General features: G+C 42.8%; 1 protein-coding gene across 2 annotated transcripts in view; it reads left to right on the top strand.

Annotated features, from left to right (window-relative positions):
• The window catches only part of LOC147897322 (ferrochelatase-2, chloroplastic-like), a 30,813-nt gene extending 5,717 nt beyond the window's left edge, over nucleotides 1-25,096 (top strand). For both annotated transcript variants that reach the window (XM_087380374.1, XM_087380375.1), the window contains exons 5-11: nucleotides 430-531; nucleotides 8,517-8,620; nucleotides 8,699-8,825; nucleotides 23,396-23,548; nucleotides 23,667-23,767; nucleotides 23,875-24,076; nucleotides 24,350-25,096. In XM_087380374.1, the coding sequence (XP_087236500.1) occupies nucleotides 430-531; nucleotides 8,517-8,620; nucleotides 8,699-8,825; nucleotides 23,396-23,548; nucleotides 23,667-23,767; nucleotides 23,875-24,076; nucleotides 24,350-24,574 (1,014 nt within the window). In that variant the 3' untranslated portion in view covers nucleotides 24,575-25,096. The remainder of the gene's footprint in view (nucleotides 1-429; nucleotides 532-8,516; nucleotides 8,621-8,698; nucleotides 8,826-23,395; nucleotides 23,549-23,666; nucleotides 23,768-23,874; nucleotides 24,077-24,349) is intronic.
• Nucleotides 25,097-26,069: the final 973 nt, after the last annotated feature.

The raw sequence follows: 26,069 nt of genomic DNA, 5'->3' as shown, positions 1-26,069 counted from the left end.
AATAAGCTGTGTGTGTCCTTTGGGGTCTTTTCAATTGCCTTGTACATGGTTCCTCTGAGAGTTTCCTTTGTTTGTTGCCCTCCCATTTCTGTATCATTGTGAGCAGATGTGGCTCATCACTGCATTGTCACATCTAGAAGGAGGTAAACGGATGGCTTTTGGCTTTAGCACCATATGGAATGACTGCTTTAATTTTTAGTGCATGTTAAACTTGTTCTTCTGGTTGCAAGCTTGTGGACATTCTCCCTCAAAGTTAGCTATTTGATCCATCACATGATAAAGGGGAACACGATTACAGGTTTTCAAATATTGTTGATGTTTCTGCCATCTGGTCTAATTGCCTGCTCAGATTAGCCATTGACTATACAGAGCTGTTCAGTCTGATTTAAATTTCACGATTTTGATATAGCCTTTGGACTTTTTTTGCAGGGCAATGCATTGCGAATTGCGTTAGAAGAAAAGAATCTGCCAGCAAAGGTGTATGTTGGCATGAGATACTGGCATCCCTTTACTGAGGAAGCTATCAGGAAGGTACATGCTGCAAAGTGAACACGCACCTCAAGTTTCTGAGTGCATATGAATGTTTGACTGAGTGTTTTACTTCATTTGTTCAAAGCTTGGGATTGCAAGCTTGACAGAAAAATGGGGTCGAATTTAACTTTCCAACTCCACAACAATTGCATTTGAATGCAAATGGCCACTGCAAGCCTTTTTGATGAATAAGTCTGTTATTTATTCTGTGGTGTACTGCTAGAACATCATTTTTTATTTCTGTATGCTATTTGAATGTGACGTTTTTGTGAACATCAAGTTGCGGCCTGCTGGTATTGCGATAATTCTTTCTATCTTAAATGGTGCGTTGCCCTATCAGCTAGATTGAGATGCTCGTTTGGGAGAGACTAAAATGAAATCGTTTAGACTTCACAAGCAGTTGTAGCTTGAATGAAGAGATTTTGGACTACTTTTTGATTAGCCTTCTCCTTTAGTGCTAGCCTTAGTCATGGCTGAGTCTGCCCTTCACCTCTGGAGTGCCGACAGAAACTCGGTACAAAGACTTTGTATAAATGGATGCTCAAGTATGTGTGGGTGTGTGGATTTGTATGTGTGAGAGCATATTTTTATACTATGGTCTACACCCACTGTTGGGCGCTGATGGCGTCAGTGGGGATGTCATAGTAGCTAGTCCCTGCTATGCGTGATGGAGTTTATGGTTTTCAATCTTATGAGTGACTATTGTGAGATTGAAACTGCACTATGTTTGTGAGTATTGGGGAGAGAGAGAGAGCAAGAGAGAGGGAGCTGAGAGCTGAAAGCTTGAAAGCTTAGTTGCAATAGAAGAGTGTGAGAGTACAACTGAAAGAGTGAGAGATAAGGTTTTGTCCTAGTGACAAAACCTTAGTAGTCACTAACCATAGTTAGTGAACTAACTGCGGTTAGGGGAAAAAACCTCTTCAAGAGGGAAAAGTGCCCCTAACTAGCTTATTAAATTACATTGGTCACTGCTGAATTATATCTATAATTCTAACACCCCCCTGCAGTGCCAATGTCATGTACAAGGCTGATCAATCACCAAACGGATATAAGTTCAGGGCACTGCGAAATGCCTCAAACTTTTCACGTGGTAGTGCTTTGGTGAAAATATCTGCAACGTTGTCATGTGTGGACACAAAGATCATACTGATCTCTCCAGCATGCAACTTCTCTCTGACGTAGTGATAGTGAACCTCAATGTGCTTCGTGCGAGCATGAAACATTGGATTCTTTGCCACTGCAATGGCACTTTGACTATCAGTGAGAATTGGAGAAGGACCCTCCAAAGACAGATGAAGATCAGCAAATAGACGTCGCAGCCAGACACATTCAACTGTTGCTATGAAAGCTGCCCTGTACTCAGCTTCACATGATGAGGTAGCCACTGTAGATTGTTTCTTGCTCAGCCAAGAAATGCAAGATTTACCCAAAAAGAAACAATTGCCACTAGTGGACTGCCTAGTGTCATAATCACTAGCCCAATCTGAATCACTGTAGGCATGCATCTGCAAGTCACCCCCCCTGGGAAATAACAAGCCAAAAGACTTCGTGCCCTGCAAATAACGGAAGATGCGCTTAACTGCCTGCCAATGTATAGTTTTTGGGCTGTGCATATACCTGCTCACCTGAGATACTGCAAACTGAATATCAGGTCTAGTGCCTCAGAGATACATGAGGCATCCAACAGCTTGACTGTAAGATGTGGCATCAATTGATTCTCCTGCATCATGCATTTTGAGTTTCAGCCCGGCTCCATGGGAGTGGCTATGGGCTTACAATCATGCATGTTAAATCTGTCCAAGAGTTTCTTCACATACTTGGACTGAGACATAACAGTGCCACGTCTCTCTTGAGAGAACTGGATCCCCAAATAAAAGTGAAGCCCCAAATCTGACATGTCAAAGGTGGTCTGCAAATCAGCTTTGAAATCTGCAATATTATCTTCATTGGACCCTGTGAGCAGTAAGTCATCGACATAAAGAAGGATGACTAAAATTTCCCCCCCATCCATCTTGATGTAGAGGGTGCTCTCAGTAGGACTATCGTGTAGCCCCTTGCTGGTCAAAAAGGCATGAATCTTGGCATACCATGCACGAGGGGCCTGTTTCAGCCCATACAAAGCTTTGTTTAGCTTGCATACCTGAAGTGCATTTGCTATAATTTCAAAGCCTGGAGGTTGTTTGACATAAACCTCTTCCAGCAAGTCTCCATTTAAGAAGGTTGTTTTTATGTCCAACTGATGAACATTCCACTCAAAATGTGCAGCCATTGCAATAACAGATCGGATGGTGGTCATCCGGGATGTAGGAGCAAAAGTCTCCTCATAATCTATGTCCTTTTTCGGGATGTAGGAGCAAAAGTCTCCTCATAATCTATGTCCTTTTTCTGAGCATAGCCTTTAGCAACCAGCCTTGCCTTGTATCTGTCAATGGAGCCATCTGGCTTCCGTTTCACCTTGAAAACCCATCGTGTGCCAATGGCATGTTTACCTGGTGGCAAGTCTACAACATCCCAAGTCTGATTTTTCTTAATGGACTGCAACTCATCGTGCATGGCATTCATCCAATGCACATTGTCCTTTGCTTCTTCGAATGTTGCAGGCTCCTCCTCATCGAGAAGAGTACCTGCATATGTTGATTCCACTGAATTAGCACCTTCCATGTGCCTTGCTGCACTGCGAGTCCTGCCAGGTAATGGAGCATCAATCTTACTCTCCTTCAGAGTCTGTAACAGCCAGTTTGGGACTGTTTTTGCTGCATGTATGTCTGCAATTTCTTGCTGAACTACCTATTCCACTGCTTGTGGAGGTGGCAAGACATCTTGTGGCTGAACTGGAGCATCGGGAGGTGGCTGTAAATTCTGATTTGCATCAGAAATATCAGCAGGGGAACCCAAAGCAATGGGTAGTAACCCCTCAAAAACATCCTCTGAAGAAGAAGGCATATGAAATTCAGCCTGAGTGTGAGCTGAATTTTCTGCAAATATCACATCTCTATTGACAATGATCTTGCGTGTAGCAGGATTGTAGAGACCCCTTGCTTTCTGCACTGTACCCAACAAATATGCACTTTATTGCCTTATCTGACAACTTATGCCGAAATTCAATTGGCACATGAGCATATGCAAGGCATCCAAAGACTCGGAAATGATCCACTAAAGGCTTTCTCCCATTCCAGACCTCATAGGGAGTTTTTGTTTTCAAAGCCTTAGCGGGAGCCCGATTTAAAATGTAGTTGGCACACATCATACCTTCAAGCCAGAATTTGTGAGGCATGTGTTTGCTTGTCGGCATAATCTATCCATCTCCAGAAGAGTTCTATTTTTCCTCTCAGCTTTGCCATTTTGTTGAGGGGTCAGCCTCACTGTGAGTTGATGCACAATACCCTTGCCTTTCAGAAAAGCATCAAAATCTGCAGACAAGTATTCCCCACCTCTATCTGTGCGCAATGTCTGTATCTTGAGTCCAGTTTCATTTTCAACCATGGCTAAAAAGTGTTTAAACACCATGAACACTTCTGATTTGCGCTTCAGCCCAAAGACCCAAGTGAAATTGGAGTAATCATCAATAAAAGTAACAAAGTAGAGATGACCACCCAATGATGGAGTCCTCATGGGATCACAGACATCACTGTGTATAAGCTGTAATTTCTGGACAGCTTTAACTGAACCATCCTTTTTGAAGTGAAATCTATGCATTTTGCCTAAAATGCACCCTTCACAGGCATGTGGAGGAGGTATCTCAAGAGGTGGCAATGCATCAACCATAGAGTGCTTCTGAAGTGTCATCAAGCTGTTGTAATGCATGTGGCCATATCGGGCATGCCATAATTCTGCATTCTGCATGGCAGCAGTAGGGGTAGAAACTGCAAGAGCATGGGCTACTCTTTTCTCAAAAAGATCAAGCTGAAAAAGCCCACTCAGCAGAGTATTAGATAATCTCAAGGCATAATCATTTTCCCTGTCTCGGACAGCACATTTGTCATCCTCAAAGATGACCTGAAATCCAGCTCTGTTAAGAGTGGACACTGAAAGAAGATTCTTGGTGATACCAGGCACATATAAGACATCTGAAAGTCTGAAAACTGAGCCATCAATGGCCGTAAGCACAACTTCTCCTATGCCATGTACTGAATATGACGAGTTATTGGCACAAGTGACTTTCTTACCAACGGGAGGTGGATGCAAGGAAGTAAAAAGACACTTCCTAGAAGTGATATGCTTGCATGCACCGCTGTCAAAATACCAAGTGTTCAGTGTTTCATTGACACTGAAAGCAGATGCATCCGTAGAAGAGTCATAACTGCAAGTCAAAAAGGCATATGTATCATCATTACAAGTGGCTGTACTATCCCGAGCATCTGTAGCAGCCGGCCTAGAATCTGAAATGCAAGATAAAAAGGCATAATCCTGTCCAACAAAGTTGGCTGCAGCATCCCCACTGTCAGATGCATGAGGAGCTGAATCTGAAACAGCCATACTGGAGCTGTTTTTCTTCTCTTTTGCAAGCCTTTTCCTGCATTCTGCAATGTGATGACCTGGCTTTTTGCAGTAATGACAAAAACCCTTCTACTTGGGCTTACTTGCATCATTTTTAGCCTTTTGTGAAGGCTGTCCTGACCCACTGGAAGGCTGATTTACTGATGTCTTTGCCTGTCCCTTTGTTTTTGACTTGAACTTTGAGAGCATAGCTTGTTCACCTGCACGTGAAGCCAAGTTTTTCCTGGTCTGCTCTTCGTGAAGCAGAAGTCCTATCAACTCATGAAAAGTGAGAGGATTTGCACCCCTCCTCAATGATAAGTTCAGCGAGGTATGAAAGCTGAGATAAGACTCAGGAAGAGAATTCAGAGTGGTGGTAATCATCTCTGAATCAGGAATAATCTCATCTATGTTCAATAATTTCTCTCCGAGATCCTGTAGCTTTGTGAGGTGGACTGACATGGAGTCACCCTCTTCCATATGTATATTACTTAACTCTCTTTTCAAGAAAGATACCCTTGCATCATTCCGGGCTGTATACATGCTTTCTAAGATATCCCACGCTGCCTTTGAGGTCTTACACGACCGGATATGCGGAATGATAAATCTTTTCACTGAAAGAGAGATGCATGACAAAGCTAAGGCATCCCATGAATCCCATCTCTTTTGCTCTGGAGTAGTGGCTATAGCTGCACCAACAACTTGTTCTGCAGCTGCACCCTATGCACGACCTTTTCCACCTCCTTGCTGAGGAGGGGTATTAGGTGCCATACCTGCTGGTCGGATCTCACTCCCATTCACATAATCCCATAAATTGCGAGAAATCAGAATATTGCGTACCATAAAACTCTAGAGGGAGTAGTTGGTACCGTCCAACTTGTCTTCTTGTGAAAGACCACCGAACTGGAAATCATTCTGATTTTGCTGGGCCATATCTGAGAAAGAGATTTTAGCAGATACAAGACTGAATTCCTTACTGGGAATGAAATGCACAACTCCCAAAAAACACAGCCAAGCACTGGCTGTAAATGCAACTCAGATTCCTGCACTTGCACTGTCAGAAATCTGTCCACCAAGCATCAAAAACTCTCCAGAATCTGCCAAAAGTGCTGCAAAACACTTCAAGAAAGGCAGTATGAACTGAAATGTCCAAAATTGCTCTCCTAACACAAAAGCCCCAAAATAGGCCCGAAATTGCAACCAGAAAGGGGGAAATTGATCAAAAGCCCCAAATGTTGCAAGAATTGCGCTCTGCAAAAGCCCCAAATTTGAGATCAAATCTGCAATGTTTGCTCTAAGTGCAACCCCAAATTTCTTCAACAACTACAAATTGATTGAATGTCTGCAACAAACAGGATGCCCCAAATGTGCTCCCAAAAACTAAGCCAAACAATGGCTGTCTGCAAAATGTGCCTGCCAAGTTTCACATGCAAGGAAGAGCTTGTGCGCAAGTACAACTTGTATGGCCAGGTACACACACTTGGAGTAGGAACCGTACAGCTGTACGGTCGATGGTGTACGGACACTCAACGTAGCGCAGGTAAGGTTGGTACGGATGCTGGTACGGGCAGCGTAGGTAAGGCTGGTACGGCGTTGCTACAGGTACAATACGGGTAGGTAGGGCAGGTACAAGTAGTGAGGCTAGTACGGCGCTGTTGCAGGTACAGTACGGGTAGGTACGGCAGGTATAAGTAGTACGACGAACTGATTGCAGGTGTGTTGGTACGTACGGCGATGACGCAGCAGGTATAGCATGGAAATCGTACGATCGTCAACACAGGTACGTGCATGCTAGACTTGCTGTACGGTCAGGTGCGAGCAGAATGGCGCTACAGCTAGCGAAATGTACAGAGTACGGCAGGTACGAACAAATTGCCAGCGGAAGGTACGTGTAGGTACAAATTTCTTAGTCGTACGGATTGTACGGACAGTCTTTGGATTGCTTCGAGCTGTACGGACGGGATGTAGCAACAGGAGTGGCAGCAGGAGCGTGGGCTGGAGGCAAGAGCCCAACGAGGCTCTAATACCAAATGTGAGTATTGGGGAGAGAGAGAGAGCAAGAGAGAGGGAGCTGAGAGCTGAAAGCTTGAAAGCTTAGTTGCAATAGAAGAGTGTGAGAGTACAACTGAAAGAGTGAGAGATAAGGTTTTGTCCTAGTGACAAAACCTTAGTAGTCACTAACCATAGTTAGTGAACTAACTGCGGTTAGGGGCAAAAACCTCTTAAAGAGGGAAAAGTGCCCCTAACTAGCTTATTAAATTACATTGGTCACTGCTGAATTATATCTATAATTCTAACAATGTTGTGTTTTTAGAGGATGAGTTTGGGAATGTTCTTGGATTCATCTAGGTATATGACGTTTTTGTGATGTGACCTGCATATGTGGATGCTCATCAATTGTGAAAGGATGCCACATGTTATAATTCATATTATGCATATTTTGGCCAATTCCAGTCCAACAAACAATCAGTTCTGTCTATGGCTTACATGCTTCAAATCATTCCTTGGTTCAAGTAGTGCAGAGCTTATGTCTAGGGTTGTGTTGGGAAAATATGTTCATCTGCACTTGACCTTAGGCAATCACTCCAATTAAGCCTTCATGTGAGAGACTAAATTGAAATCGTTTAGACTTCACAAGCAGTTGTAGCTTGAATGAAGAGATTCTGGACTATTTTTTGATTAGCCTTCTCCTTAGTGCTAGCCTTCATCATGGTTGAGTTTGCCCTTCACCTCCGGAGTGCCGACATAATCTCAGTACAAAGATATGGATGCTCAAGTATGTGTGGGTGTGTGGATTTGTATGTGTAAGAGCATATTTTTATACTATGGTCTACACCCACTGTTGGGCATTGATTATGTCAGTGGGGATGTCATAGTAGCTAGTCCTTGCTATGTGTGATGGAGTTTATGGTTTTCAATGATCTTGAAAAGAAACAAGTGAACTGTTCATCACCAAAGACAAAGGAGCTGTTGGTTCCAACAATGGTATCGTGAGATTGAAACTGCACTATGTTGTGTTTTTAGAGGATGAGTTTGGGAAGGTTCCTGGATTCATCCAAGTATAAGCCTTCCTGTCAGTTTTGGTGGGTTACATGTTCTGTGGCACATGACGTAGGGGTTGCACCTCTGCCACTATTGAACCGTCCTGTGAGTCAATTAGTGTGTGGAATAAGTGCAGTTCAATGCACATAGACTCTTTGAACCCCATCTCTCTTTTATCCTAACAGCTTAACTGAGCTTAATCAGAACTCTGCCAGACATGCATCTTTGAACTGAATGACTCACACGGATCTGCTTGCCTATGTAATTGGATACCGTATAAATTTTTTGCTATCTTTATCCTTGGGCATATTCCATCTTGACTCTTTTCAAACTTTTGTCAAGTCCTAGAAGATGTGTTCAAGCATTTGAGTTTTTTGGTTTTAGTTTATTTTTGTATATTCTGCCTTAGAAGTATGGACTATACTCCAGTGCAAGTTTTTAACAAGCCAAGTTTGGTGTTGTTCCAGATTAAAAAAGACCGAATCTCAAGACTTGTTGTCTTACCCTTATATCCACAATTCTCGATATCTACGAGTGGCTCAAGTCTTCGTCTTTTGGAAGAAATTTTCAGGTGATATCTTTGGCCTTGCAGTACAATTGGTGTAGAATGTTGGGTTTCGAAAGTAACAATTAATTTGGTGTTTGGCAGGGAGGATGAATATCTTGTAAATATGCAGCACACAGTAATACCTTCTTGGTATCAAAGGGAAGGATATGTAAAAGCCATGGCAACCTTGATAGATAAAGAGCTGAAGACTTTTGACCACCCCCAAGAGGTACATGGCAGTTCAAAAGTTCACGCATTATATGTACAATTTTATTCACAAGCTGATTGGACCTTGATGCTATCACCTAGTTGAATTGTAATTGCTTGGTTTTTAAGACTATTTGTTTGATGTGCCTTGGTTTACTGCTAGTGCCGCGCAGCTGAGTGCAAAAGTGTAGCCTGTCATAGATTTGTATATTTGTCACCTACTCAATCACTCTCACAAAACCCTTTCAGTTGTACAGTTTAGCGCTGCCCCATTAAAAATCCCCAAATGTGGAGTGTCTTTGATGTTCCTGCGAATGTTTTTGGCTGCCCACCAATTGCTGGCTTTAGGATGTCCATGTATTGACTACTACACTCAATGCATATGAAATGTCAAGCCTAGTGGTTATAAGGTGAATCAAGTTGACTAGTACAAACTGGCATCCACATCCAGTTTCAATTTTGTCTCCATGCGAGTGGAAATTGGGTTCGTGTCCTGCATGTGAAAAATTTTCCAGCAAGCCTTTAGCATACTGTGTTGAACCGACAAAATGCTAGTATATTGAGCACCTTTCTAGCCACTCATCTTATACACAAAGTTCCATCCAAGAAGTTTCACGTGTACTTTGTTCTTTTGCTTTTTGAAGGCTGAGCATCAACTTGCATATGTTGCCACTTGAAAGATGTTGTAAACAATTCCTATAACACATTTGCATTCACCGGCTGCATTGCGCCAAGGAGGCAGAGACAATGTCAAGTAGAGAGCATCTACAAGATGTTGCCAAACCGTGAAAGCCCAAGAAGAGACATGTGTTACGCTCTAGCTGAGGTGGCATGACCTCGGAAGAATCAGTCGACATTTCCCTTAAGGATCTACGTTTGTAATATATTTGTTTGCGCTTCATGTAAATGATCGGGAGGGAATTAATGTCAAGGTCCCAGGTGAGGGCTGATAGCACTAGATTAGGTGGATTTAAGGCTAAGGGCCTAATGCAAGAAATGTGCCTAGGGGCAAAGGATTTCAAAGTATCCCAAGAGAGGGGTAAAAAAAAAGATGCATTAGAAAAGGCCCTATAATGATGGCATGTGGCATCTAGATCCATCTAGGGAGATGGGGCTTGTTGGAGTTAGTGAGAGAATGAGAAGGGACCTTCACGTATGTTTCAGATTTTGATTTTCTCTGTGTGTACTCTCACGCTCCAGCAAGGTTAGCTGGGTGGAAAGTTATGGTGCTAGCTCCCGTGATTATCAGTAGTTAGTTGAGAGTATGTAATATTTGGTGTCAGAGCTCGGGGAGGCGAGCTTGGGAAGTGATAGCGTGAGGCTTCACGGTAGCCAGCGTGACGGGTTGTGAGCGTCGACATACGAACTGAGTCACAGGATGGTTGACGAGAGTCGAGCAATAGCCAGCAGCGTCGTGATCTTGGTATCGGTGAGCAGAGCATCTGACGTGACGTGAAGCTCGTGCACGATGTGACGACGTGACTGCATGCAATTGACGCACATATGTGCGGGAGGCCCGTATCCAAGGCATATGTAGAGCACAGGTTGCTAGTTGATGGCAGCGTAATCTGAAGCGATCGTGTCATTTGGTGACGAATCGATATTCGGTGGTCCTCCCGCGTCGGTGATTAGATCTCGGTGACGGTAGGCGCATCAAAATCCTGATAGCCAGTGTGAGCTGTGTACAGAGGCGAATCAACCAGGGAGCTTTCTTTGGCATTTGTCAATTCTGTGTTTTTTTTCCCGACCTTAGTCTTTTTGATGCTCCGCTTGCATGAAGAGGCTCTCGTGGAATATTTAGTCTGCATGAAGGTTGGATGCCATAGCAGGGTACATAGCAGACTTGGGATTCTTTTGACTTCTTCAAATTCTTGTGGGCAATCTGGGAGGTTATGCTTGTGCATATGCCTTTGTGATAAAGCCAGTTTGTTTGCAGGAATTTCCCTAGTATAGGGAAAGGCGGTATTTGTATATATGCATGTGTCAATTACCTAGTCAGTATAGTTGTCAGATTGCAGGTATTTCCTAGTATAGGGAATGTCAATGTAGTTGTCAGATTGCAGGTATTCCCTAGTATATGGAATTGTGTCAGTTTGTAAATACAATGTTCTAGCGGTGTTTATTTATTAAAAAAAAAAGAAAAGAAGCAAAACACCCATTGACTTGAATGGAAGCAGAAGAAAGCTTCCAGGATGGATCCTGTAGGGTCAGGAGTCCGGCCGACCCAGCAGGTGTCGTGCCTAGTAGTTCACACCTTATTTGGCAGGATTGCATTACTTGAGGATGCCTTGCAGCAGATATTACCGCAACAGTTACAGGCAAATGCAGGGCAGTCTGAACTTAGAAGAGTGATACACAGTATGTCTGCCAGACCTTCTCGAGATGAGAAAGAAAGGCTCCGATGGAACCGGAGTCTAGTGTCCATATGGTCGAGCCTAGGAGGGCTAAAGTACCTAATATTGCCAATTATAGGCCGGAAAAGTATTCTGGTTGGATGGATGACCGTAGTTTTGATGTCATTGGGACCTGGTTACACAAATGGGACGAGGCGTTCGCCATTTGTGAAATCAGAAATGATATCAAGAAAATCTGCGAGGCCATCCACATGTCTAGTGAGGCAGCAGATCGGTGGTGGATTAAACAACAGAAAGATGGTATCCACTACCTGGGAGGGGTTTAAAAGGAAATTTAGGAAACACTTCTTACCTCCCGACGCAGCATCCCGAGCTTGGGATCAGTATAGAAACCTTCGTCATAGAAATTTGTCAGTGGCAGAATACATTGATAAGTTTCGAGAGAGCGTAATGAAGGTTGATGAACCCCTACCTCAATCAATCCAAGTGAAAGATTTCATATTTGGATTGAATGATTGGATTAAAATGGAAGTTCGGGCTAAGTATACGAACACGTTGGATGATGCAATAGCCATAGCCCTGAACTATGAAGATGCTAAGGACAGCAGGCCAAGTGGGTTTGCGCAGGTCGGAACCCAGTATGGGTACCAAAAGAAATCTGGGTTTAAGAAGAAGTGGATTAGTAAAGGGAGTGGTTCTCAGCCGAGTGGTCAAGCCAAGCAGGCGAAACCAACTGAAACTCCTAAATCAAGTACCACCATTGGAGTGAAGAGGAAAGTAACACCAATGGCAGTCCGGGCTTGGTCAAAGTCTCTCTTAAACCCAGAGCAAAGAGAAAAAGTGAGGAGAGAAGGCTTGTGTTTTGGTTGCCTTCAACCTCATCAGTGGAAAGATTGTCCACGAAATAAGGATCGTCGGATGGCTGAGATTGTAATCTCAGAATGCGATGTGGAAATGGAGGGAAGTCTCAGAGCGGAAGAGATGTAGATTCAGCTAGCGAGATCTTCTTAAAGGTTAGTACCTTGTTTGTTATGTGTGTCTGTTGCTAAGCTAGTAACGAGTGCACCTGATAACATCCTATCTAAGCTGGCAGCAACGGGGTATACAGCCTTTAATGATACGGCGTTAATTAAGATGAAAGGGCAAGTGACCAATCATGATGTCATTGTGTTGTTTGACTCGGCGTCAACTCCCAATGTAATTAACTCCAAGCTTGTGAAGAGGCTGAAGTTAAAGACTAGCCCATCTGACTATGCGTATACAGTGAGGATGGCAGATGGAAGTTCAACTGAAGTATGGGACCAAAGGGTTACTCAGTTGGAGCTTCTTATTCAGGACTATGCTGAGAAGCTTGATTTTGAAATGACTAAGCTTGCTTATGCAGATATAGCCCTGGGTAAGGCGTGGCATTCTAGGAAGAATCCAACCATTGATTGGAAAAAGCACGTATATCAATTCAAGATGAATGATGTGCTGTATGTCTTACGAGGTGAGAAAGATGTATCTCATGGACCGTTGGTTTCCGTGATGGAAATCCGAAAAGCTCAAGAAGAGTTTTTATTCCTTTGTACAGTATCGGTAGAGCCGGTTGATGATTCTTTGGCTAGCACTAATGTTGCGCAAAGTGGTGAAATGGCCAAGTTGGCTGATCTTACAGCAGAGGAGTTCTCTTACTGTTTTAGGGATGAGCTACCTTATGGGTTACCTCCAGAGCGGAATGTTCAACATAAAATTGACCTTATCCAAGGGGCAGAACTTGTAAATAGACCTCCCTATAGATTAAGCTTTACAGAAGAAGCTGAGGTGCGAAGACAACTGGAAGAATACCTCAAGTTGGAACAGATTCAACCCAGTTTTTCACCTTTTGCTTCCGCAGTGATATTAAAGAGGTGATACTTTTCGCTTCTGTATAGATTACAGAGCATTAAATAATATTACTGTTAAGCACAGGTATTCGATGGCTCGGATCGATGATTTGCTAGATGCATTGCATGGGGCCGTAATTTTCAGCAAGATAGATCTTAAAACCGCTTTTAGAAGCAGGTTGGGTCATTATGAGTTTTTGGTAATGCCCTTTGGACTTACCAATGCTCCAGCTACATTTGTCATGCTTATGAACGATTTATTACGTTCGTATATCGGAAAGTTTGTAGTACATTTTATTGACGATATTCTGATATTCAGTAAAAGTATTACCGAGCATCGCGAACACTTAAGAATAGTGTTCAGTACTTTGAGGAAAGCCAGTCTTTATGTAAATAAAAAGAAAACTATACTGTGTATGGTTAGACTTGAATATTTAGGATTCATAATTACTCCAGAGGGGGTAGAAATGGATCCAAAGAAAGTGGCTGCGATACTAACTTGCCCAATCCCTCAGAGTCTGACCGCTTCCAATTTTATAGAAGGCATATCAAAGGATATTTCGAAATAGTATCGCCATTGACTGATCTGACCTGAGATAAAGTACCTTTTATATGGGGATAGAATCAACAAGAAAGTTTTAACACCATAAAACAAGCTGTGGTCACAGGACCGGCGTTAAAAATAGTTGATCCCCAGAAATCGTTGTTCCTGGAAACCGATACAAGTGGCATTGCGGTAGGAGCAGTTCTCCTTCAAGAGGGAAGGCGAGTAGCCTTTGAAAGCAAGAAGCTTTCTGTCTCTCAAAGGAATTGACCAACTCATGAACTAGAGTTGTATGCTGTTGTCCATGCTTTGAAAACATGGCGACATTATTTGCATGGATCAGAGTTTTATGTGGATGTTGATCATGATACTCTAAAACATTTTTGTAAACAACCTGACTTGAGAGGCCGCCAAGCTAGGTGGTAGAGCTCATGCAGGAGTTTAATTTGACGATTCGGTACTGAAGAGGAAAAGATAATAAAGTTGCTGATGCGTTGTCACGCATTATGCATAACATGAGTTTCACGGTATTAGAGAGTGCTCTAATGATCGAGATTAGAGAAACTGAAAAGGTGGACGAGTTTGTCCAGAGTCTTTGGCCTAAGGCTCATGTGTTAAAACCCGGGGAAAACGAAAAGGATGACTCGGCATCCAGAAAAGGCAAACTTATGCAAGATATACCATAAGGGATGGTATGCTGAAAAGAAATGGCAAGGTAGTAGTACCTAATCAGAATGATCTTAGGAAGAGAGTCATTCGACAGTGCCATGATAGCCCATGTGCGGGACATCCAGGAGTCGAGAAGACATATGATCTCATGAAGCGAGATTTCTTTTGGCCAAAGATAAAAAAGCATATTCATGACTATGTGACACGTTGTTTTTCGTGTCATGTAAATAAGGCTGAGCGGGTGAAGCCACCCGGACTTTTACAGCCCTTGGAGATACCACTAAGTAAGTGGGAGAGCATTTCCATGGACTTTATTGTAGGTCTGCCTACGACACAAGGTGGATATGATTCTATCCTTGTGGTGGTTGATCGTCTTACCAAGATGGCTCACTTCATTCCAACTAGGGAGTCAGTTAGTGCCCCGCAAGTGGCGGATTTGTTTATTAGACATATATTTCGTCTGCATGGATTACCCAGATCCATAGTGTTAGATAGAGATGTCAAATTTACCGGTCATTTTTGGACTGTGGTATTTGAGACACTAAGGACTAAGTTGGGAATGAGTAGTGGGGATCATCCAGAAACGGATGATCAGACAGAAAGAATCAACCAAATTTTAGTGGATATGCTTAGAGCATATGTGTCATTGAGGCAACATACACGAGACAAGTGGTTGCCATTGTTGGAGTTTGCCTACAATGATAGAAAACATTCCTCTACAGGGTTCAGTCCGTTTGAACTGAACTATGGTTATAGACCAGCGAATCTAACTATAGTTGGAGTACCTCAGAAAGTGCCTAGTGCCGTGAACTTTGTGGTTCAGATGCGGAAGATGCTAGCACTTGCGAGAGCTAATATCCGTTAGGCTATGGATAGAGCCAAGGCGTATGTGGATGAAAACAGGTCTATAAGAGAATTTAAGGAAGGAGAAAAAGTTTTTCTCAGAGTTCCTTCGTACTCGAAGTCGTTAACTTCAGGAGAGTGTGCTAAGTTATCACCTCGATATTGTGGGCCGTGGTTAATTCTAAAGAGAATAGGTAAGGAAGCCTATAAATTAGAATTGCCACAGGGTTGCAAGGTGCACCCAGTGTTTCATGTTTCTTGTTTAAAGAAATTTTTGCATGCTGGTGACTCACTAATTGAAGGTGTGGTTTTGTTTCAGGAGATAGAGGACAATGCAAGACGCAAACCAACAAGAATCTTGGACCGAGGAACAATGCAAGTGCGAAATCGGAAGATACCCACGGTGTTGGTTGCATGGCATGGTCAGCCTCTATCAAAAGCTACCTGGGAATCCGTATACCAGTTGCGGAGTTCCCAGACTTTATCATCGAGGACGCTGATGTCTGAAGAGGGAAGGAATGTTACGCTCTAGCTGAGGTGGCATGACCTCGGAAGAATCAGTCGACATTTCCCTTAAGAATCTACGTTTGTAATATATTTGTTTGCGCTTCATGTAAATGATCGGGAGGGAATTAATGTCAAGGTCCTAGGTGAGGGCTGATAGCACCAGACTAGGTGGATTTAAGGCTAAGGGCCTAATGCAAGAAATGTGCCTAGGGGCAAAGGATTTCAAAGTATCCCAAGAGAGGGGTAAAAAAAAAGATGCATTAGGAAAGGCCCTATAATGATGGCATGTGGCATCTAGATCCATCTAGGGAGATGGGGCTTGTTGGAGTTAGTGAGAGAATGACAACTGACCTTCACGTATGTTTCAGATTTTGATTTTCTCTGTGTGTACTCTCACGCTCCAGCAAGGTTAGCTGGGTGGAAAGTTATGGTGCTAGCTCCCGTGATTATCAATAGTTAGTTGAGAGTATGTAATAACATGTCTCTTTGAAAATACACGAGACCTTGTCAAAGAACCACTTAGCCCAAAGTGGTGATGAAGGTGGAGGAATAAAACCTGCCGATCCCCTTGATTCTAACTAGTTATATCAAGACCTCCTTGATTCCAAGATTCTTATTGATATGCCAAGATCCCCTTCATTCTAACCTATTATAGTCATCCTATCTTTCCCTAAGCACAATAGGTGCTTCCTTTAGGTGGAGGAACTCCATTGACTTTCGCTCCAAGTGATAGGCCTACTGGTACTCCTACCAAGGCACAAACTTTTACTTCACCCGAACTTGCTTGCCTCTTCTTCTCAGGCTTCGCCCTTCTTTCAGAGGGTGATCCCTCCCTTTCAGCTTGTGCAGCTAATGCCTTTACAGCTCCTTTGGTTGATTTTGGAGACTTTACAGGGGTTATTTCTTTCTCCATTGTTTTCCCTTGGTATGCAGTTTGGGATTCTCGTTTGGTGGGTTAACAAGTTGTCATTCTTTCTCTGGTGGCAGTTCTCAAGCCTCTTGCTTTCGGTGGTCTGAAGCAGTCTATAAAAGTTTTCCATAAGCTCAACATTGTTATCGTACTGTTGGGGAGGACTTTACTTAAGAAAGCTACTCTCCAGTGTTAGGGTTTGCGAAGATGGTCGATGTATTACTTTGTTCAAGCAGCATGTTTTAATTTGCCAGTGATTAGATCTCTCAGTCTCTTTAGTTTTCAGTATGACTGTGTATCCAGATGTGCTGTCTTCAAATCCTTTGCAACAAGCCATTTTGTTCAGACAATTCCATTTTAGGCTCTTTTTCATGCGGCTCTCTGAATCCTTTAGGGCTTGCGTTTGGGTGGTCATGCAAGATTTTGTCTGTAACAAAGGTGAATGTTACTTAGTCATTTTTAGCTTAGTAAGGTATTAAATGGCTTTGTAATTGAGTGGTTCTTTAGTAGGGAAGCCAAATGTTGCCACGTGGCACTGTAAAATGGGGGGTGTCTTGCTGTCATGCATTCATTCATGATTGACAATCTCAACTCAAGGTGAGCATCCATGCTCTTGGCTGAAACTGAGCTGAACTCAACTAGGACTTGACTCCTAGCCTAGGAATGACCTTCCTAGTCTGTAGCTTGTGCAGCCCCTCACAAGCCATGGTTTCTACCTAAGATGCCAAGTACTTTGATGATTTAGCACTAATTCCATTGTTTTCATGCTGTTCTACAATCTACTATTGTCTACTATCATTTCTGATTACATAAATTGTGGAAATGAAGTTAAACTAGCATGTTGTACGCTAGCTTAGCTACGTTGGTATCAGAGCCATTTTTAGGGATTTTCTTGGGAAAAACATATTATTTCGTTTTGAAATTTGGAGCATGGCATCTTGAGCCATGGGCCTACCTCCTTGCAAAAATTCATCACCGAAAGTTGCTCCAATCATCAGATGACACGTGTCATCCTCCAAGACCCTCAAAATTCCAGACTGCTCAGAATTGTACAATTTTCATATCGTTGTGATCAGGCTGGTCGGGAGATCCTAAGCCCTCAATCATCTCATTGAAATTCCAAGAATTGATCTAGAAATTTTCTAAATCAAGTGGCGCATGCAGAATTGGGAATCTGCATCTATCTAGCAAATTACAGTTTCAAGTCTGGTTTTTCCTGCATATTCAATTTCGCCCCAGCTGATTCTACATCCATACCAAATTTGAGGTTGATCAGATGCCATTTGCCCTAATGTCTACTTCAAAATTGGTTCCAGCAGGTACAATTTTGGCTAACAGCAGTTATGGTTTCTCAAAAATTTGGGGATGTTAATCTGCCCTATCTATTCCATCTCTACTTAATCTGAAAATTTGGATGGAGAATTGAGCCGTCAATTGGTCAATCTCGAACTGTCCAGTCAGAGATTGACACGTGGCAGGGAATCTGCTGCCCTAATCAGTGACGCTTTCTGATTCAAACAGGCAATGTTTCTAAAGAGGATCAGACAATAAATTCTGTTCAAATAGTGTTTCTGACCTTCCACAGTGTTGACAGTGTTTTTGGCAGTAAATCACTGTTCATTAGAGTTCTAAACATAGTTTTTTTAATACTGAGATTGATTGGCTGCCCATCATGCCTGCAAGGAGGCCTAGTAACTTCAGCAAGAAGCATCAGTTGGGGGACGTGGACCCCATTCCAGAGAATGAAGCATTAATGGAGTCAACCGGAATCGGTAATGGCTCCAATGAAGGAGCCCAAAATGATGGCATGGACTGTAATGATGTCCCTGGCAGCAGCAAACAGGGGACGACAGAGAGCACCTCGAACAGAATAATTTTGGTTATTTGGATCCTATATTTGCAGGTGCCTAAGGAGATGACACTGGAGATAAAAAGAAAATGGACTAAGGATGTAGAATTCTTTTGCCACTATGAACAGGAAATTAGACCAGCTCAAAAGGAGCCATGTACATGAAGGAAAAAGGCCCATGGAGCAAGCCATGGAGGATGACTCAGATTCTGAAACCGACACCATTGCTGAACTAATGGAGATCCTCATGGATTCATGTCTTCAACAAGGAAGGCCTATCATGTTAATGGGAGAACGGTTCATAAGAGTAAGGAGTCAACAAGGAGTAATGCTTCCAAGGGTACTAGCCCTGAGGCAGATGTTGTCAGTCAAAGGTTTAATGAATACAAGGCTTTACCAGCTGAACTCAGGTCAGTCTTGCCATTTCAGCTGAACCTAAGGTATCCAATCATCAAGACAAGGATGTCAAAGATAAGGTTGTTTTATCTAAGTTCAAGGGAGACACTTGTACCCCTAATGAGTTAGAGGAACGGTTGAGTAAAATGGAGGACTATTTTATATTGTACCCAAAGAGTGACTCAAGAAGGTAAGGTTTGCTGTACTTCACTTGGAGGACTACGCCCATACTTGGTGGTGGCACCTCCAACAAGAGGGAATTCTTATCCACACTTGGGAGGATTTTAAAGAGCAAATGTTCCAAACCTTTGTATCTCCCCTGGCTAGAGATAAATTGGTATATGAATGGTGTGAACTAACTCAGCCGGTATCAATAAGGAATTATATTAAAATGTTTTGGAAGCTATCCTTTTTTGTTTCCGGGATTGATGACAGCAGCAGGCTGCTTAGGATCATTCATGGACTCCATCAAGTATAGCAGCTGATGTGTCAGTCCAAAATCTTAGCATTTTAATGGAGGCCATGAGATTGGCTGAGATCTATGAACTAAGTACAACATGAAGAAGAAGGGAGTGGGCATTGGACACATGGACAGCAAACCCGTGAACAAGGGTAGCCCTCCAATGGTTTCTACCCTCAAGCCTTTCAAGGCTGAGGGCAAAGCTTCCAAATAAGCCCAGACCCAAGGATGATCCAAAAGACAAGAAGGATGTTATCACTTGTCATCATTGAAGACAGAAAGAAGAAAAATTTGTGCTATTTGTGTGGGGAGAAGTGGACCCCGGAACATAGGAGTGTATGCAAAGCAAAAACGGGGGATAAACTGATGAGATTGATGATGATATATCTTCTGATATTCTAGCAACAGATTCTGAATTTCATGATTGTACTTATGATGTCTAGGATGATGATGCGAATACTCATGAGTGCAAAAAGGAGACTTCTTTCCCATTTGACCTAGGTGGTTCTACCTTGGGAAACATCCAGATAAGTGGTGACTGCCAGCCTAATTGCCCAAGAGCATATCAATCATGGAATGTGGAAATTCTTGATGATCACATGGAGAATGATAGAGAACCTGAATGCAACCCTTGCGTGGATGATGATAATCTGTCCTGGGACATCCAATTTGAGATATATAGCATTTCTCCGGAGGCATTTATGGGTTCCCAAAGCGCCCAAACACTCAGGCTGAAAGGGGCCATCAATGGCAGACCAGTTCACATATTGGTTGACAGTGGGAGCACCCACAGTTTCATTAATTCTAAGTCTTTCCAATCAGTTAGACTACACCCTACACAGATTGAGCATGGCTTGCAAGTTCAAATGGCCAATGGGGAGCACTCCATCAGTAGATGTTGCTGTCAGGCCACCCAAATTCAGATGTCCCCACATTATAACCTTCCAAGGAGACTTGTTTGCTTTGGATATGGGGCCAATAGACATTGTACTTGGCTGTGAATGGCTGAGAGCTCTTGGAGAGATTACTATGGATTCCAATCACAGGTTTATGAGGTACTCCCACATAGCTAAGGAGGCACTTTTGAAGGGTTATGAAACACCTAAGTTGACTGTTATTTCTTCTAGGGACCTCAAAAATGTTTGTGCAGTCTATGCTCTTCACCTTTCTAAATCTTAAGGCACAAAGGATGTGTGGGTTGAAGATCATGACATGCAGGGGCTGTTACAACAATATGCAGATGTGTTCGCTGATCTGCCCCATCATCTCCCACCTCAAAGGGACATTGACCACTCTTGAACCAGGTTCTAAACCAGTCAATAAAGCTCCCTACAGGTTGTCAAAAGTGGAGGGAGAGGAGGTAGCTAGGCAGGTCAAAGAGCTGCTGAATAGAGACTTCATCTCTCACAGCCAATCCCCCTTTGCCTCACCTGTCCTCTTGGTGAAAAGGAAATATGGATCCTTCAGGATGTGTATTGATTCTCAACAAGATAACTATAAAGAACAGGTTTCCTATCCCTAGAGTTGAGGATCTCTTGGATGAGTTGTGAAGGGAGCCAAGTTTTTCTCTAAGATTGATCTAAGATTAGGCTACCATCAGATTAGGATGAGGGAGGAGGATGAACCTAAGACATCCTTCAGAACAGAAAGAGCCTATATCAATTCAAGTTCATGGCCTTTGGTCCCACCAATGCCCCAGTCACTTTTCAGGCCCTCATGAGCAAGGTTTTACAGCCTTGCCTTATAAGTTTGCTTTGGTATTCTTTGATGACATTCTCATCTATAGCAAGTGAAAGGAAGACCATCTCTCTCATGTGAAGATTATTTTAGAGGTTTTGAGAACCCACCAGCTCCGTGCTAAGCCAAGCAGCTGCACCTTCATGGCAAATGAGGTGGAATATTTGGGACAAATGGCTACACTCAGCTGAGTTTTGTTATAACAATACCAAGCACACCTCCATAGGGATGAGCCCATTTGAGGCCATGTATGGTTACAAGGTTCATGTTTCGTCTATGGTTGTGGATGCAGCCATGATTAACCAGCAAGCCATTGATGATTTGGCACACATGGCAGCTTTACTTCAGCAATGCAAGGGCCATATGGTTAAAGCGCAACCCCACATGAAAGCATATGCGGATTATCATAGGAGGGAGCTTGCTTTTGAAGAAGGAGATGATGTCTTCCTCATGCTCCACAGTCTACAATGCAAGGACCATATGGTTAAAGACCAAGCCCGCATTAAAGCATGTTAGAAATGAGGAGGTAATGAATCGCTCAATCCTCCACCCAAAATCTCTCCAACTCTTACACACTCAACTTAGATAGATGATCACAGATGCAAGTAAAAACACACTCAGATATAACAGCAAATATAGATGGAGAGCGAAAGTATATTTATCCACCAGATGGTGGGCAGAAAATGGCTCCAAGGGAGCAATACAAATCTCAGCAGGGTGCTGGAGAAAACTGAGGAACTCTCTCTTCAAAACTATACCAGATCTGAGTGCTAAACACAGCCTTGGAGAAGGGCTTTCTGTACTGCACTGGATGCTGGGCTGAATGTAGGAGTGGGCCTTTTATAGGCTCTGCCCAGGCCCCTTCAGATGACTGACCAGCAGGGTCAGTTACCCTGTCTGGTGGCCGACCATAGGGCCCTATAAACCGACCAGGGTTGGCCCTGGTCGGTGGCCCTGGTTGGGCCGACTTGGCCAGCCACAGGCCCCTATATAAGGGTGCCCTGGGCAGCCAGTATGCACTGCTGCAGGTGCCTCCATGTGAGGCCTAGAGCCCCCTCATACCTGCTGTTGCAGGCTGCGACCAGCCCGTGTGCTGGTCGCCTATCTTTGCCATGCGCTCCTCCCTCTGATGCCGGCCTGGGTCTCTCCCCAGCCCTCCTACCTCTGACTGCCCCTTGTCCCCTCAAATCGGGGGCTCACAGGTGGGCACAGTGAGATTCTAACAGGATTATCATAGGAGGGAGCTTGTTTTTGAAGAATAAGATTATGTCTTCCTCATGCTTCACGGTCTGATATGCATCATTGAAAGGGAACGCTAACGCGAAGCTGGCCCACAGATACTATGGTCCCTACAAGGTGTTGCAGAGAATTGGTGAGATTGCCTATACGGTGGAGCTACCCTCTTCTAACCGGATCGATGATGTGTTCCATGTATCTCTTTTGAAGAAGTATTTGGGCCCGACAGACCAAGTTATGAAAGAGCTGCCTCCCATGGATGAGGAGGGACATATTCAATATATACTTGAGAGGGTCATTGGATTTAGGGATCACATCCTCAGAAATAAGTCATACATTGAGTACTGCATCGAATGGAGGGGATTACCAGTTGATGAATCCTCATGGCAGCCGTGGATTAGTACCCCAACTTGCTCAGCTGATATTTGGAACCAGATTTGATCATTTCTAGTTATTTGGAGTTGTTGAGACTTGGTCTATTCTCCCTACTGCTCCATCACTATCCTGACTGCAGATCAACAGGCATTATTGGAGGACTTTAGACAGCTGTAGCAATGTTCACTCACTACTTCACATAAGCTGTGACCAGATATGAGTTTACTCTCCATACTTTGATTGTATTCCTTTGTTACACAATTTGAGGGCAAATTTCCTTTTCGGCAGGGAGGACTGTAAAAAGGTGAATTTTTCTTAGTCATTTTTGGCTTAGTAGGGTTTTAAATGGCTTTGTAATTGAGTAGTACTTTAGTAGGGAAGCCAAATGTTGCCACGTGGCATCCTAGGATGGCTATCCATAATTCATGTTGTCCATGCATTCATTCATGATTGGCAATGAAAATAAACATTCAACTCAAGCTGAGCATCCATGCTCGTGGCTGAAACTGAGCTGAACTTAACTAGGATTTGACTCCTGGCCTAGGAATGACCTTCCTAGTCGTAGCTTGTGCAGCCCCTCACAAGCCATGGTTTCTACCTAAGATGCCAGGTACTGATGATTTAGCACATGAATTCCATTGTTTTCATGCTGTTCTACACATCTACTATTGTCTACTGTCATTTCTGATTACATAAATTGTGGAAATAAGATTAAACTAGCATGCTCTAGGCTAGCTTAGCTACATTGTCACAGGAGTGCATCAAGCTTCAGTTTATAAATATTTGCATGTTTCTTTATTGATGTAGTTGTTGCCTACGCTTCATATTTGCATGCACTACCTTTCAGGTTATGATTTTTTTCAGTGCACATGGTGTACCTCGTACCTATGTGGAGGAGGCTGGTGATCCTTACAAAGATGAGATGGAACACTGTGTAAGACTCATTATGGCTGAACTAAGGATGCGAGGGATATTGAATCAGCACACTCTAGCCTATCAGGTAGGAAATTTTTGAAGATGGATTCAATTAGAATCAGGGCAATGTCAACTCATGTGGGTGACTGCAAAGTTGGGCCTTTGGGCCTATGCTTATTTGGCTTATCGTTTGCTTGAGACAGAGTAGAGTTGGACCTGTAGAGTGGTTAAAGCCATACACGGATGACACAATCCAAGAGTTGGGTCAAAGAGGGGTGAAAAGTCTTCTTGCTGTTCCTATAAGGTGAGTAGTTTGGTTGTCATTTATTGCATTGCCAATTTTCATGCTTGGGTATGGACTGGGTGGAGTTAGACAATTGGCAATCATTTTCTCTGTGTTTTTGTCTGTAGCTTTGTCAGTGAACACATAGAGACATTAGAGGAAATTGATGTTGAGTACCGCGAGCTTGCACTGCAGTCTGGAATCAAAAATTGGGGCCGTGTGCCTGCGTTAGGCTGTGAACAGACTTTTATAACAGACCTTGCAGATGCAGTAATCGAGGCTCTTCCTTATGTGGGAGCAATGGCTGTGTCCAATATCGAAGCACGCCAGGTATGGTTTACCTCCCAAAAGTGGCATTTTTTTGGTCTTATGGGGAGAGAATGGAATGTCTTTGAGGCAAATGCATGCACTCATTAAAACATCGAAGATGGAGCAAGGTTGTGATAAGTATGGTTACAGTTTGACACGAGGGAGATATTACTTGAATGTAAATCAAATATGCTGAAAGCCTAGTTGATTGCCACTAATATATTGCTGGATGTTGCCTAGAACCTGCTGGTACTTAGTAGGAAGATGTTTTGACTACTTTTTCTTGTTACGCAGTCATTAATACCACTGGGTAGTGTGGAGGAGTTGCTTGCCACGTATGATGCACAGCGGCGAGAGCTCCCTCCACTTGTTTCTGTTTGGGAGTGGGGCTGGACCAAAAGCGCAGAGACATGGAATGGGAGAGCAGCAATGTTGGCTGTTCTTGCCCTCCTGCTGCTAGAGGTTAGTACTGGACAAGGTGTTTTACACCAAATGGGCATCCTGCCACTTTTCCGTTGAAATAAGTGTATCATTGATGTTATATGCAAAAGCATAGCCTCATTTGGTACAGTTCGGAGCCATGTGATGTTTTCTGGAGAGAGGACCTCCTGGGAATTTTCCATTACTGGAGCCATTCCTCTTTTAGCGTTTGAAGCTGGCAGGGGTTTTGATATCTGAGGAGCTTACAGCAGTGAAGAATGGCCTTATGCATCGAATTCATTCTAATGGTGGGCTTGTCAAGATTGGGCTTCAGTAGCCTGGTTTGTTGCAATTATTGAGCATCTTATTGCACCTGCTTTTGGTAGCTGCTGTCATCAACCTACAGTATGCCTGGTAGACGTAATATGAAGGGATTTCTTCTGAAGAAGATCCTGTTGAGTGTATAAGGAGCACAGCATGAGTTAGCGACACCATGCCTGGTTCAACTGTAACATTGAGTACACAACGCTTTTCATAGTCATTGTCCAAGATGGCATTCTGTTGTCTCAATTCAACCGTAACCTTCTGAGAGAGTCCGCAGGTTTTATTTAATTAGTCAAATATTTTAGTTTTAAAAGAGAGTTTGTTTGAGTATGCTTGTGCTTTCTAAGTTAGAAATGTATTTTTGCCTCTTTGTAGGAAACGATACATAAGTGTAAAGGGCCATTTAGTTTTTTGGTTTTAAATAAGAGTGAGAGTGAGTGAGAGAGAGCGATTTTCCAAATTTTTGGAAGATCTTGTTTCTTGACTTGCGTGTTTATTTTTGCTTAGTCATGCTTCCTTTCTTCTTTATTTCTTGTTTTCTTTCTCTTTTGTTTATTTGACGTATTTTAGTAAGCACTGGGTTTGCCCAAGAGACTCTGCAAGTCTTTAGAATTGCTTATGCTTGGGCATTGATGACGACATAAGTGTTGCTTTGCTTGCTAAGTAAGTCTTCCTTTTGTTTTTCATAAAAGGTTTTGTTCACCTCTTTTTTCTTCTTTCATTTTCTCTTTTCTGTTCAGTGTAGATTTTTGATCTTTAGAACAACGAAAAATCTAAATTTGTATGATTGGACTATTCTAGTCTTACAAAGGTATATTTTTCTATCACCTTAGCGGACATGCAAATTCTTTGAATTTTTGTCAAAGTGGTGATCAGTTTGTCAACTAGTTGGTCAACTACATCGTTTGATCTTACGCGGGTGCAAAAGCCTCAACAGCCAAACTTCTTCTCATTTATTCTTATTATTATTTTAATTTTGTTCTTTTTGTTTAATAATTTATTTTTATTTATTATTTGTAATTCTCATTTTGTTAATTTTATTTTTTATTTTTATTTCTTTAAAAGTGTGCTTTTGCATTTTGTTTTAGTTGCTCTCCTTGGTTTATTTCACTGTAAGATCGCTTTAGTTTTTATTTTATTTTATTTATTTATTTTTATTTTTTAAATTATTGGTAACTTTTCTTTTCTCTCTCTTTCTTTGGTGCTTCTAGGTTGATTAAGCTCTTACAGTGGCCTTGGGGCCTTGGCTAACCCTAACTGTGATTGCGAG

Source organism: Dipteris shenzhenensis, chromosome 10, assembly GCF_047967505.1.
Source record: "Dipteris shenzhenensis isolate YYH24624 ecotype China chromosome 10, Dip_SZ_1.0, whole genome shotgun sequence".
NCBI classification, from domain to species: Eukaryota; Viridiplantae; Streptophyta; class Polypodiopsida; order Gleicheniales; family Dipteridaceae; genus Dipteris; species Dipteris shenzhenensis.
This window is presented reverse-complemented; position numbering and strand designations above follow the sequence as displayed.